This window comes from Siniperca chuatsi, linkage group LG2 (assembly GCF_020085105.1).
Source record: "Siniperca chuatsi isolate FFG_IHB_CAS linkage group LG2, ASM2008510v1, whole genome shotgun sequence".
NCBI classification, from domain to species: Eukaryota; Metazoa; Chordata; class Actinopteri; order Centrarchiformes; family Sinipercidae; genus Siniperca; species Siniperca chuatsi.
Window position 1 is genome coordinate 84,984 of NC_058043.1, and position 15,544 is coordinate 100,527.

At 43.1% G+C, this 15,544-nt stretch overlaps 1 protein-coding gene across 3 annotated transcripts in view; it reads right to left on the reverse strand.

Annotated features, from left to right (window-relative positions):
* The window catches only part of LOC122869295 (potassium voltage-gated channel subfamily KQT member 2), a 37,954-nt gene that overhangs the window by 6,361 nt on the left and 16,049 nt on the right, over nucleotides 1-15,544 (reverse strand). For 2 of the 3 annotated variants that reach the window (XM_044182136.1, XM_044182126.1), the window contains exons 9-16: nucleotides 13,083-13,177; nucleotides 12,919-12,987; nucleotides 12,714-12,743; nucleotides 12,230-12,309; nucleotides 11,487-11,702; nucleotides 6,045-6,092; nucleotides 4,421-4,529; nucleotides 2,642-2,773 (exon numbers count right to left, since the gene is read on the reverse strand). In XM_044182136.1, the coding sequence (XP_044038071.1) occupies nucleotides 2,642-2,773; nucleotides 4,421-4,529; nucleotides 6,045-6,092; nucleotides 11,487-11,702; nucleotides 12,230-12,309; nucleotides 12,714-12,743; nucleotides 12,919-12,987; nucleotides 13,083-13,177 (779 nt within the window). The remainder of the gene's footprint in view (nucleotides 1-2,641; nucleotides 2,774-4,420; nucleotides 4,530-6,044; nucleotides 6,093-11,486; nucleotides 11,703-12,229; nucleotides 12,310-12,713; nucleotides 12,744-12,918; nucleotides 12,988-13,082; nucleotides 13,178-15,544) is intronic. The other variant, XM_044182146.1, reaches the window with a different exon arrangement.

The following is a 15,544-nucleotide window of genomic DNA, read 5'->3' on the forward strand; positions in this document are numbered from 1 at the left end:
AGTGACCTCACACAGTGACCTCACACAGTGACCTCACACAGTGACCTCACACAGTGTACATTAATAAACTGTGCTGGTCTGAAAATAGTGAGAAACTTTCTGATGGTAAGATGAAAGATTCTTAGTTGCAAATAAACTCCTGCACACTGGTCTAACTTGCAATAATACATTTATTTGCGACGTTTTGGTGCTAGACCTTCATCAGGCAGATGGTTTGTGACAAAGAGAAGCCATCTTAAATAGGGAGTGGCTGTAAATCTGCAAACAATCACATTCCCCACGTGCAATAGGAAGGCATAAATACCAAACATCAGTTTACTATAAGACAGTCTCCGATATCATATAGAGAAAAGTAAAACACTGTGTAGTAACAATCGCAAATGTTCCCTCCGAATGTTTACATTAAATGGGTAGATCACTATAAAATTAATGCTTACAGTCCCAAAGGCTAAACTGCATTCTCAAAAGATCCATTTACAGATATTTGTGGATGAACCTGTAGGGATGGCATGGCAAATGAAAACAGCATCAATAACTAAATAAACCCTTCATAATAAATACAACAAGGCTTCACAAAATTCAAAAGGGCAAATGCAAAGTATACAAATGTAAGTAACAATAATTCAATTTCCCTCTACCCTATCAAACTGCATACATTCAGTAGGTCCCTATAAATACATCATGTAGGCCCAAAGAGGTAATTGCAATACACACATTTAGCGAGTTCCATTAGTGGATAAACCTCACCTAGCATATAGAAAAAAGACAACATCACCTGCATGAAATCGTCTTGACAGGCTGACATGCTGCAGTAAGCGCATTGTCTTATTTCCATTTAGGGTTAGGTTAGGGCGACGCTGAATCCTATTTAAAGCTGCTGTCTAAGGATAAACGTAAATACAGTAAGACTGTTATTCACGTCGGCTGTAACGACTCCCGATTACGCCAGTCGGAGGTCACTAAAGTTAATGTTGAGTCGGTGTGTACATATGCAAAGACAATGTCGGACTCCATAGTTTTCTCTGGGCCCTGCCAAACCTGACCAGTGATGTCATGTTCAGCCGCTTGTCTTCAAGCCGCCGCTGGCTGTCGAGCTGGTGTCCAGCAAACGATGTGGGCTTTGTAGATAATTGGCAGACTTTTGGGGAAGACCCATTCTGATTAGGAGAAACGGCATCCCACTTTGGATGGATCATATCTAGAAATCTGGCCGAGTTTATTAGTGGACCTAAACCGTGAGAACTCAGAGTTCAGACCATGAAGCAGAGTTACAGTCCTGCACGCTTCTCTGTGCTTCCAGAACAGTTTCCCACCCAAAACCCCTCAGTGACGGCGTCTGCCCCCCGACCACTTAAATTAATAAAATCTAAAGTTAACAGGAGAGGCGTTATACATACAAACCTAAACAAAAACGCTGAAATAGCACAACAAAACAGGAGAATTAAATGTGGACTCTTAAACATCAGATCTCTGTCATCTAAAGCTGTACTAGTGAACGATTTAATATCAGAGTTTCATATTGACTTATTCTGTCTTACTGAAACCTGGCTGGGTCATGAAGAACATGTTGCCTAAATGAATCCACTCTGCCCAGTCATATTAATACTCACGTTCCTCGAGTCACCGGCCGAGGAGGTGGAGCTGCAGCATCTTCGACTCAAGCCTGTTAATCAGCCCTAAACCTAAACTAAACTATAACTCATTCGAAAGCCTTGTTCTTGGTCTTTCACACCCGACCTGGAAAACACGACAGCCAGTTCTATTTGTTATAGTGTACCGCGCTCCTGGTCCTTATTCTGAGTTTCTATCTGAAATCTCAGTTTTTATCAAGTTTAGTCCTCAAAACAGATAAAGTGTTTATTGTAGGTGATTTTAATATTCATGTGGACGTTGAAAATACTTAGTACTACGTTTATTCTCATTATTAGATTCATTGGTTTCTGTCAGAGTGTACATGAAGCCTCTCACTGTTTTAACCACACCCTCGACCTTGTTCTGGTATATGGCGTTGAAATTGAACATTTAATAGTCTTTCCACAGAATCCTTCATTATCGGACCATTATTTAATAACTTTTGAGCTCCTATTACTGGACTACACGCCATTAGGCAAAAATTCTTACTCTAGATGTCTATCTTGATAGTGCTGTAGCAAAATTTAAGGTGATTTTAAGTGATTTTATTTGCATTTAATTCAATACTATGTCTCAATATAGGAGGACTCCTATGCTAATTTCAGTCCCTCCCAAATTGACCATCTAGTTGATAACGCTGCAGGCTCACTGCGAACGACACTCGATTCTATCACCAAAACGTCATAAATAAATGTATTATTGCAAGTTAGACCAGTGTGCGGGAGTTTATTTGCAACTATGGATCCACTCGTCCCTCTCCTACGCACCTGTCTCAAGGAATAGATGTGTGAAGTATTCTCCTGTTAAGATGAAAGATTCTGCATTCAAAACTATTAGCAGCTTACTACCAATAATAATACTTTATTCAGTAAATGTGGCTTTTTCTTGTTTAAATTGATTTGTATTAATTGAGACCAAAGTCCAGAGTCCCACCAACAAGGAAAACATTTAGGAGATGCTGAAGCAACCTAAAATATACATGCGAGGGGTCAGAGGTCAGAGGTCTTACCTTGACTGGAGGTTCTTGATGCGGGCAAGCATGTCCAGGTGTCCGGCTGAATACTGTTCAATCACGTCCATGACATCATAGGGACGAAGACTCTCCTTAAACTTCCTCTTAGACACCATGAAACGCATGATACTGTGTGAGAGAGAGAAAACAGGAAGTCAGCCATCACCCAATCTCTGATGGCTCGGAGGAGCTCAGGTGAGCTCAAGTGGTCTCAGGCACTAACAGTACTGATGGGGTGAATCTAGTCCAGACTGGTCTCTGTAGACTAGATCCATCTCACCTGCCTACAGAGACTTCTGACTGAAAGAATGAGATGGTGGATCCAAGCAGCTGAGGGGGGTTAGTTTCCATGGCAGGGTGTCTGGACTCAGCCTTAGAGACAGGGCCAGGAGGAGAACCACTGCTCCTTTATGTTGAAAGGAGGCAACTATGATGGTTCAACATCTGATCAGGATCCTTCCAGAGGAGGTATCCTGGGGATGTCCAACTGGAGGTAGACAACCCCGCAAATCCCACCAGAATACAGAAACTACCACGTGATCTTGTACGAAAACAAACATGGACACAAACCAGCAGTTTATACGCAGCAACATCTGTGCTGAAAAGGCCAGAAAAGAAGGGAAAAGGCTCACAGTTTGGCGAGATCCTGTAAAATGAAGCTAACTTCAGGTAAAGCTGTTTATTTAAAAAAGTACGTCTAGTGATGTCATCGGTCACCAACATCAGTCGCAAATATCATACATGATTTTAAAAATCTTTGTGAGAACAACTGGCAGCAACTGGATCTGAAGAGTTCAGATTAGACTCTTTACATTATCACAGACTAAATGATTTAATCTGCCGACTGTCAACACCAACTGACCCAGACTGGATCAGACCCGGTCCAACTTGGTCCCATCAGTCGTCACAAATCGGATTCATCATTGTTGATACAGTCCTAATGTGTGGTCACAACTTTAGTCTGCTGTTTAATCACTTATCCTGGACCAGGACAGAAAATGAGTGGATAAAATTAATATCCAGGAAATTCAGACTCAGAGACAAAGTACACTAATACTATACTTTTGGACATGTGTATGTGCTGAGGGTTGCTGGTCTTCTTAGAGAGTTTTGGATTTGGTTTGGAACTACTGCTGTACAGCTCATCCCGAACCTGCTTCTGATACGATACCAGACTGTATGAACTTTACAGACCTGGACAGCTGGACTGTTGAGGACCTGCTGGAGGCAGGAATGACAAGTATTGCAACAGATCTGAAGGTGAAACTTTAACTTCATATAACCGACAGGAGAAGAGCCGTAAGAGGACTGAGCACTTCTCTGTAGGACAGACACCACTAGGGAGTAGGTAGAATTTCAGTCGACCAAGATTTTCTTTGGTTGACTACAGCCCTAGACACCACCACCAACATCAAGGATAAGAAAAAAATAAAATTATAATAACAAAACTAATAATAAAATAATGTTTTACCTAACAATATGACAGAGGAGCTTTAGTGGCAGACAACAGAAAACAACATAGAAACATAGAAAACCATGAATCTAACTGGAGGTCAGACTGACTGCTCTTACCCAACAGCTGATGGTGGCCTTTGACCCTGGGGTGAGCACAAATAAATAAAAAACAAAACAAAAAATAATGTGAATAAAAAGCATAATGAGTTCAGTGCATAATAACCAACAAATAAACATTAAGTAAAGCAATGAATGATGAGCAGATAAACTGAGAAATTAAAAATGATTTTCTGAATGAAAATAAACACAAACAGTTCGTACCAGATGGCTCTGATGGTGACCTTTAACCCCGGGGTCAGATCCTGGGGGACGAACTCACAGTGGCAGCTCTTGTTGTCGTCGGCCATGTCTTCTCCTGGCAGGCTGGCCTCTGAAACAACGACATCACTGTGTCTGAAGAACTGTGTCATTCAGCGCCCCCTACCTGAAACATGCTTAGCTGCAACAGACTGCAGGCTAAAGAACATTTTACTATGTAAGAACAGGAGGACCAGAGACCTGAAACAAGTTCAGCTAAAGCTAAGTTCACACTACAGGATTTTAGCCCTGATTTTCCACTCGCCCCCAGATTTTGGAGATCGGCGCCACATCAGAGGCAAATCGATGTTCGCGCGGCCCTCGCAAATCAGCGCTCAATCACTGTGTGTGAACTGTTCAAAGACGCGATCCAGAGCTCGCAGAGACAAAATATCTAGCAGGGTATCTGGTCGTGTCGGGGACGGGTCGGGGAGCCACGCAATGATCTACAGCCAATGAGAGCAGACACAGGCTCTGCTGTCATCCAGCTCTCTGAACCCAGTCTTATCATGGATCTATTTGTATGGAGGGGGCACTATAATATAGTTTCTATCAGAATACATTAGCATACACACAAGTGTGTCAGTATTGTAACCTTGTCGTCTTTACTGAACCACAAAATGAGCAGGCAGCTATACGTTTTCATTGCAAAATTATTATTTATTTATTTATTTATTTATTTATTTACCTCCAACTCGACTGCGACTCTGAAAGCCATTTAGTGTGTGGGTGATTGAAGACGTCCCGATCGTGGCCAGATTTACCTGTTAAGGGGCCCCCATTGATCCCCCACCTGAATGTAACCTGCCCCCTCCAGTGCAACCAGGCGTCCTGTGCTGAAACAGTACTTAATATGGCTTAGTTTGTGGTACTTTGATTAAACACAACTTTATTTAGGAAAATGCTCCACTTCAGGACAAGATAAACTAAAATAATATAGGTCTAAAAACTCCAGTTTGACACTGGGCCCCACCACCAGACAGGGCCAGAATTGCCAAAACCAGTGATGAAGGATGAACCTGTGATATTTAAAACTGATCCGCTGACGAAATACAGCAGAATATTTCAATATGTAGTTGATTTGACCGTTTGTATTGAAGAACAGCACCGCTATTGAAGCTACGCTAACTCTGTGACAAACACATTTCCTTTAACTTCTTCACAATGAAAGCGTCCCACCGGTCCACCAATGGAAAGCTTTTAATGTCAAGCAGCAACAGCAGGAAAGGTCGGTTATCCCCTGCTGTGAGGCTGCAGTGGAAACAATGTCATTACGCCGCGGCTAAAGTGGACGGACCCGGGCTGAAAAAACCCTGAAGAAGAAAATGGTTCAGTCTACATCTGTGTGTGCGTGGTAGTGTGTTAGTTTGTGTGGGTCTGACTTAGGCTACCTTCAGCGACACATTTCAGACTAAAGACCAGTTAACTGTTTGGAAAAAGCTGATTTTTGGGTCAGTGGTTAAGTGGGGACTGCAATTACGGTCATATGTAATGTCCCCAAAAGTGACATAAGTAAACGTGTGTGTGTGTGTGTGTGTGTGTGTGTGTGTGTGTGTGTGTGTGTGTGTGTGTGTGTGTGTGTGCTGACCTGGGGAGCTCTTCTGTCTGAACTCTTCATCCTGCATCTCTATCAGCACTACAGGAGGAGGAGGAGAGAGACTTTCATCAGAGGAAGATTACAGTCTACTCATCACCATCATCGTTGTTTTCTTCATCATCATCTTTACCACCATCTTCATCATCACCACCATCACAGATAGTTTATTTGCCCTCGAGGAAATTGTTTTCCACAGTCGCATACATAGCACCAACGATCATCATCACATCACCATCATCGTCATCATCACATCACCATCATCCTCATCATCCTCACCACCACCATCATCCTCATCACCATCACCATCATTATCTTCACCATCACCATCACCATCCTCACCATCATCATCTTCATCATCACCATCATTATCTTCGTCATCATCACCATCATCATCCTCACCATCATCATCTTCATCATCACCATCATTATCTTCGTCATCATCACCATCATCATCTTCAACATCAGCTTCATCGTCTTCATCATGACCATCATCATCATCATCCTCACCACCATTATCTTCATCATCGTCACCATCATCTTCATCCTCACCATCATCATCTTCAACATCAGCTTCATCGTCTTCATCATGACCATCATCATCATCGTCGTCGTCATCCTCATCATCATCACCACCATCATCCTCACCATCATCATCATCTTCATCCTCACCATCATCATCATCTTCATCCTCACCACCTTCAACATCTTCAACATCACGTGATTGTTAAATCATCTTGTTTTCTGTTTTACATCAGCGTCACATTCATCTCTGTTAGCCTAGCTTAGCACAAAGACTGGAAGCAGACCTTGAAGACATTCAACAACTTCAGTTCCCATCAGGTTTTCATAGTGCTGCTATGGCTAAGAATCATGGGAGTTGTAGTTGTTGAATGTGGCACAAAAGCTTCCTGAACCAGTAAAACAACAAGTGGCCAAAACCAGTCAGATGATGAGAGTTGGTCTGTTTCCTCTCAGGACTTTCCCTCCTTTCCTTCCATCCTGCTCTTTCTTTATGTTTTGTAATGGGGTTTGGTTGGATCTTAGATTTATGTAAACATGTTCAGCTGGTGAGTATGACATCATCATAAACAACAGGAAATGTGTGTGAATTGTTTGGGGTTCAAAACTGAGCTAATTGTTTTCTTTGTATTTTTACTGTGAAAGTATTTTCATGTGTAAATGATGATGTCACCTACTGCTGATGTGAAAACTCAAAATTTAGATTTAGAAAAAAATTGATACGTTTATTAAAAAAGTCAAATTTATGTCTTTAAAGTCTACCAAATAAACATATCAAATGTATACAAAATATCAAGGGGGCCTCACAGGAGTGTCATGTTTCAGGTCCTGCAAATGTTGTTAACGCTGCGTCATCCTATTGGTTGAAAACCAATAAAAAGATTTAAAGGCAGATTAAGTAGGATTTTCCTAAAACATATGTATAGACTCATATAAAAATAATCCCTGTCAATCGTTTTCTATTAGTATCTATTAGTTTTCTGTGTTCGGGACGTTTCTGGGCGTCAACCTTTGGGCAGGTGTGTGGAGCCCCCAGCCAATAACAGCAGGCGCTGAGGTCGGGGGACTGTAAGAACGTAGCGAGCAGGTTACACCGCTGTCTCCGTCTCTCTCCTCTGCTCTCTGTCTGTGTCATGGATGTATCTCCAGCGCTGCCACATCACTAAAATGAAGTGTGCAGACAGGTCTGGCTATGCAGACTATGGATGTATAGAGTTTTTGGTGTCTGTTTGACCAAGAACGGGCTGAGCTACACACTGGCAGAGCCGGGAGCAGCTGACAGGATGAAGCTGCTCCTTCCTGCAGAGGTGTGGGCGAATTTGTTGTGCTTTAGAACGTAACCACAGTGAAACAATCAGAAAATAACTGATTTCTCTGATTCACTGCTTTGTTCTCGCTAACGCCGCTCCCTCTCTTCTTTCATTCTCTAGCGCTCTCTCTCTCGCTCTGAGCTGGGGAGGAGGGGCCGACTTTGAATCACATGTTTACAAACAGCAACCGACAAATCCTACTTATTCTGCTTTTAACTTCAGGCTCAGTCAGAAATATCAGTGATCACATATTTTTGATCCTGATGCCGATTCAAGTTTTTATTAAACCTTCAGCATTAAAATGTATTAAAGAATTTTAATGCTAAAGGTTTTTTGACTGCAGACTAACTCTGACTTAAGAAGTCAAAACAGCCTGCAAAATGCTACTGAAAAAGACAGAAAACGACTATGAGATCTGTATTCCTGACCACAATGGGGGGGTCTTACAGGTATACAGTGGTGCGAAAAAGTGTTTGCCCCCCTTCCTGATTTCTCATTTTTTTTGCATGTTTGTCACACTTGTTTGTGTTTCAGATTATCAAACAAATTAAAATATTAGTCAAAGATAACACAAGTAAACACAAAATGCAGTTTTTAAATGAAGGTTGTTATTATTAAGGGAAAACAAAATCCAAACCTACATGGCCCTGTGTGAAATAGTGATTGCCCCACCTGTTAAAACATAACTGTGGTTTATCACACCTGAGTTCAATTTCTCTAGCCACACCCAGGCCTGATTACTGCCACACCTGTTCTCAATCAAGAAATCACTTAAATAGGACCTGCCTGACAAAGTGAAGTAGACCAAAAGATCTTCAAAAGCTAGACATCATGACCGAGATCCAAAGAAATTCAGGAACAAATGAGAAAGAAAGTCATTTAGATCTATCAGTCTGGAAAAGGTTATAAAGCCATTTCTAAAGCTTTGGGACTCCAGCGAACCACAGTGAGAGCCATTATCCACAAATGGCGAAAACATGGAACAGTGGCGAACCTTCCCAGGAGGGGCTGGCCGACCAAAATTACCCCAAGAGCGCAGCGACGACTCATCCAAGAGGTCACAAAAGACCCCACGACAACATCCAAAGAACTGCAGGCCTCACTTGCCTCAGTTAAGGTCAGTGTTCATGACTCCACCATAAGAAAGAGACTGGGCAAAAACATTCCCATTACATCTGGCGTAAAAGTAACACCGCATTTCAGAAAAAGGACATCATACCAACAGTAAAATATGGTGGTGGTAGTGTGATGGTCTGGGGCTGTTTTGCTGCTTCAGGACCTGGAAGACTTGCTGTGATAAATGGAACCATGAATTCTGCTGTCTACCAAAAACTCCTGAAGGAGAACGTCCGGCCATCTGTTCGTGACCTCAAGCTGAAGCGAACTCGGGTTCTGCAGCAGGACAATGATCCAAAACACACCAGCAAGTCCACCTCTGAATGGCTGAAGAAGAACAAAATGAAAACTTTGGAGTGGCCTAGTCAAAGTCCTGACCTGAATCCTATTGAGATGCTGTGGCATGACCTTAAAAAGGCAGTTCATGCTCGAAAACCCTCCAATGTGGCTGAATTACAACAATTCTGCAAAGATGAGTGGGCCAAAACTCCTCCACAGCACTGTAAAAGACTCACTGCAAGTTATTGCAAACACTTGATTGCAGTTGTTGCTACTAAGAGTGGCCCAACCAGTTATTAGGTTTAGGGGGCAATCACTTTTTCACACAGGGCCATGTAGGTTTGGATTTTGTTTTCCCTTAATAATAACAACCTTCATTTAGAAACTGCATTTTGTGTTTACTTGTGTTATCTTTGACTAATATTTAAATTAGTTTGATGATCTGAAACATTTAAGTGTGACAAACATGCAAAAAAAAAAACTAAATCAGGAAGGGGGGCAAACACTTTTTCACACCACTGTATAAGGGGAGGTTGGGTCCAGAATTGTTACAGAGATAACTGCAGGTAACAGATAATTTTTTTAATGTTTGGTTCATGTTGAGTTTGTGGTGTGTGGCAGGTACAGGTTTGTAAACTGGACTAACAGATCTTAACTTGTTTTAGATGTTTGATGTGTTTGTGGTATATCTGATGTTTCATTGTGTAGCTGCCCTGAATGTGTGGCTGATGTAGGCCGACTCAGCCCAGACTGTCAGAGGGTTAAAACTGAATATAATGGACAAAAATATATAATTTGAAATATCAGCCTCCAAAACACCTCAGCAGACCCCAGACCTCTCGCTGCTGCCGGAGCCTCAGTGTGACACAGGGATATTTACTAAGTCTGTCGCAGATCACCGTCAGGGACGAAACATGTTGAAGATGACATGATGATGTCAGCTCAACAAAAAGACCAGTTAATGAATAAATGAATGTGTGAAACAACTCATTTGATTATTTCTGTAACCAGAAAGAAAAATATATAATGAGATGCTTAATAAGAACAGTTCAATCATATTGCGCTGGATATGAGCCTTTAAAAGTCAGGAAAAATTGGCAGGAAACAGAAAGGTGAAGTTGTGAGAAAAATAACAGGTTGTTGTTGTTATTTGAAGCTTGGATAAAGTAACTATGTAATGCATCTTTTGCAGGTTCTCTCTTTGCTATAGTCAAAGACGCTGTGTACCAATGTTGGGCCTCACCACGTGTGGAGAGCAAAGAACAGAGGCCCTTGGGAAACCCAAAAGCCTGAACTCATAGAAAGGCACCAAATCTCCACCAGCCGTTAATTCACACCCAGACGCGAGATTTCAGTTGAATCCAAACCCTGGATTCCTACTGGATGAGCCGCCACAGAAGTGCGGGAAATCCTGGCACTCTGGCCATGACGTCATCGCCTCTATAAAAGTGGAGCGCACAGGTCGATCACTGAAGATACGGATTCACCGCTTTCTTCACGGAGAGAATAACAGCTGAGCCCCGCGCTCTCCCCACTACAAGTCGACTGCGGTTTCCCTTCGCTGCCACCCGAAGGAACAGTTTTGCTGTTGAACCTGCTGACAGCGTGGCCAGATAATCCAAACGGACTAACGCATGAAATGGCTATCAAGAGCGATCCCAAGTAAGAGGCTTGTGTCTGGGCAGAGATAGATTTTATAACTGTGTGTTATTTCATCTAAGCTTCATTTGTTGTGAATTGTTTCACAATTTAATTAATTTTTGTGTCTGTGCCACGCCGGACCGTTATCTGTGTTAGCTTTAGCCACTGTGGAAGCTAATAACTGGGCCTTATCAGACCAAAGTCCAGTAACACGGCTGTTGAATGAAAGTTCGCTGCCGGGTTCCTGTGTGATAAAAGGAACAGCTATTGTGCTTTACCACAGCAGTTGAGATCTCTTGCGCTTTAATCTGTGTGCCTTTCTTTCTCTCTCCTCTTTACACGTACATATACACACACATCTCAAAACACCCTAGATGGCGTGGTAGCATAACTAGCTACGCTCCACGCCACCTCAAGGACAAATAGAGTGTGTCCTCCATTTTGGCTCTCCCCCTTTGTTTGAGTTTCGTGGGTCTGCCTGCCATTTTGGATCTGTGCGTGACCACCACCCACCTGGTCACCTTCCTCCCACAGATTGTTCCGATTGATTGGACTCGGTCCTTCTTACCCTCAGAGTTTTGGCGGGAGGCGGCTCCTCGGATCCTGAAGGCCTGTCTGGTTCTGCTCCGCTCCCCAAAGCTCCAGCTCTTTGGAACCTTGCTGGGACTGTCCTCCAGATTGGGCTCCATGCTGGGGGACCGTCGCAGGGCCTGGACGCCCCCCAGCCCCCCAGGAACTCCAGGACCCACACCAGGAGCAACACCAGGGCCGACTGTAGGAACCACTACAGACAGGAAGTAGGGAAGGAAAGAAGGAGGTCAAGGATAGGACACACCAGAATCCGAACTGTTGTTTCTGCTGGGTACTGGTTTGTTGTCCTGGTTCATGTCGGTCCAACAGTCTGCAGGTTTTCATTTAAACCAGTTTCTATAGCAGCTCGTTACAGCAATGGGTTCATCCTGTCTGATTAAAGGTTTGTTAAACAGGTAGATTATCTGGTGTTGGGTCTTTACAGATCAAACTAAACAAAATAACGTCCCGTAACTGTTCTGTCTGTTCATTCATTTCAGAAGGCCCAAAAATGTAACTGACATGATGCAGAAAACAATAGACATGTGACAGACGGTCATTATGTGTCTTGCTCAAGGAAACTTCAGTACTCAACAGAGAACCTGTTGGGAGGAGGAAAGCTGAGATCTGATCCACTTTTTTCTGCTACATCACAGGAAACATGTACAATAATAATCTGATTGTTCCCTGTCAAGTGTTCAACAGCTGCAACATTTCAAAACATAAAAAACTAACACCCACCATGCTGAGGAGAACCTTTTCCTTTGGTTCCTGAACTCCGGGGAGACGAGAAGACCCTTTCCTTCAGACTGACCTTCTGACTGCAGGGACAAGAGACAGTCAGACAGACATGTTTAATTGGATTTTAAAAGTTTTGACCTAACCAAGTTCTAACCCTAACCACAACATGTAAAATACTACTGCAGTAATATTAAAACAAGTTGACTACAGTTTATAACAGATCTTTTGACAGCAGCCATGTAAGAAATTTGATCCCAGAACTGCTCAAACTGCAGACAGTCGACCAGAAATACATCCGAAAGTCAGAGAGCTCACCGTTGATCGATTAGGTGATTAATCAGACTTATCTGACAGAAATTCTGTCCGAGTCTAAAATTAGTTGAGGGTGACTGATTCTGGACTAAAATCAGGCCAAATCTGTACAGACTCTGTCTGGCTTAAGTTAGTATTATGGACTTGTTTAGAGCCAGAATTGGACACTGACCCGGGAGACGGTTCAGGCTGGACCTCCTTCCTGCAGACAGACAGACAGGTTGTTATTATTAATTATTGACTGAAGAATAATTTCATTGATGTTAAACAATTCATGAATGTAAGACATTCTTCAGCTGACTACAAACAAGAATACTGCTATAATTGTAGTAGTTTGTGGACATGTAATGTGATTTCCTGTATCAAACATTTCAGACCTGAATGAGAGTCCTGATTTATTCTTGAGGTTCCTCAATAAATCCAACTGATTGAGCGGTGGAATCAACCTGGAGACACACACAGACAATAAATATTCTTATAATATTGTAAAAATATTTATAGAACGTAATGATTGTCTGTAGGTGGACAGGTGTAGTCTCACCTGTACATGGGGACAGAGACGGTCCTCTCGTAATAATCCCAGGTTGAAGTCAGATCAGTTCGGCTCAGGTTTGTGGCATAAACCCTCCAGGCGGCCTGTAGAGACAGAGAGGATTTTATTGTTTCCATGCAAACAGTTACACACAAGATTTTCAAATTAAAATCTGTACTCTGGAGACATTAGAGTTCAAAGTCTTCATCCTGTTTGGTTTTAGGCAGGGTTAAATCCTGCTACACAAATGAAGGTACACAAAGAGGGTGTGTGATGGGAGCCTAATGGGAAAAAGTGTAAAAATGCAAATGTCCATCAATTCAATTTTATTTATATAGCGCCAATTCATAACAGAAGTTATTTCATTGCACTTTTCCTATAGAGCAGGTCTAGACCGACCTCTTTATAATATTAATTACAGAGACCAAACAAATCCCACCATGAGCATCATCACTAATAATAATAATAAAGTATTTCTGATTTCTGATCACAGATGAGTTGTTTGTGCTTGTGGTTCTGTAACAATAGAACACAACAGTACAGGCTGATTAACAATGGAAACTCTAGCATATAAAAACAAATGTAAAATAAGATATAGGCATCTACAAACAACAACCAGCATACAGAGTTAAAGGCAACAGCACAATAATCTAGTGATCAGCCAACACAGAATAAGCACTAAACAACAGAAAGAATAGTAACTGGAATGCACAGAAACAATAGCTAGCAAAAGTAGCAATACAACTCTCAGACTGACAAGCTGGCAGCTAGCTCTGAATAGAATAATGCACTTGTGAAAGATGAAAGAATATTCGACTCAGTTTTCATAGACCCACAAACTAAATAATGTTCCTCGCGTCACCGTGAGTTTAATCCTTCCATCATCTGCCTGTCTCACCAGGCATATGCAGTGTGGGCACACTGAGTTCACATGCACAGAGCATGATCTGTTCTGCTGCCAGCTGGTCTCGGAGGGCAGGCTCCAGGGCATAGAAGGCTTCATGCAGCTCTGTTCTTCCTCCCTTAAGGTTTGTGCCTTGATCCGATAGGAGCTCGAAGGGCTTTCCCTTACAAGCGATGAAGAGTCGCAGCGACATCAGAAAGGGGTCAGCATCTATATTAGATAGGTCTAGGTGGATCGCCCGGGTGGTAAGACACTTGTACAGAATGCCCCACCTCTTCTCTGTTTGTCATCCCACTTTGACGGGCATAGGGCCGAAGCAGTCCACCCCAGTCAAATAGAAGGCAGGTCGGAAGAGCCTCAAACTTGAGGGGGGCAAATCTGCCATTCTATGAACCTGTGATTGGCCTCTCCACTTCCTGCGCTCAGAACAGTTGTGTTGATATTCTTACTGCTTTTCTGCCTCTCAATATCCAGTACTTCCTGCGTAGCTCAGCAAAGACATGTTCAACTCCAAGGTGATGCAACTAGTTGTCACAGTGCTGGATTAAGAGTTTTGTGACCGAGTGAGAGGGAGCTAGAAGTACTGGGTGCAGAATTTCCTGGCTCAGGCTGACACACCGGAGTCTACCTCCTACTCGGATCAGGTCAGAAGACTCATTGTAGTCAGGACAAAGAGTAAGCAATCTGCTGCTGGCTGGGATGGCCTTTCCTGATTTGATTAGTGCAAACTCCTCAGGAAAGCTCTCCATCTGAGCATGTCTCAGGAGGGTCAACTCTGATTTGTGGAAGTCGTTGGCAGCATGGTGAGCAGTGCTGTCGGCCGCCCCATGCAGCAACTGTGTAGTGGCTTCCAGGAGTTCCTGATAGGTGTTTAACTGTTGGCCATCAGGTTTTGTAGGACTGGTTGCTTCTGCTAGTAAGCCACAGAACACAGTCTTCTTCAGCTCCTCTACCTCCTCCGTAGGTTCTCCCGCTGGTGCCTTCGGCCAGTGGTTGGCAGACAGCTACAGAAAGGGTGGCCCTTGACTCCAGTGATTCTCTCCAGCGAGCTGAGCCAGCATCTTCCCTCTTGTGATGCGGGACTGGTTGCTGAGGCGATATAGTGCCAGGTGGCAGGGTCAGATAGCTCTTGTAGCTCTGCAACTCTGGTTCCCACGAAAACTTTATACCAACATGAGTCTGAGTGGAGCCAGGTAAGTACTGTGGTCGAGTCTGTCCAGTACACCACCTCCTGGGCATCAAGGCTCTGCACATTTCCAGCCTGGGGATTGAGAGTTGCTTCTTGGGCACAACTCTTTATCTTGCGGCCAAAAAGGCCACCTCGACTTTTCCCTCATCATCTTCAGTGCGCAAATATGCCACAGACTCATACACCCGGTCAGAGGCATCACAGAACATGTTAATGCTGCTGTTGCTGCAGTCCCGGCTGGGGTTGGTGTAGCATCTTGGCAGAGTTATCTGTGGCAAGTGGGGAAACTCACTCTCATACAATTGCCAGGCTTGGAGCAGGTCTTCTGGTAGATGGGGATCATCCCAACGTCATATGCACGATAACCTTGGCTCTCGC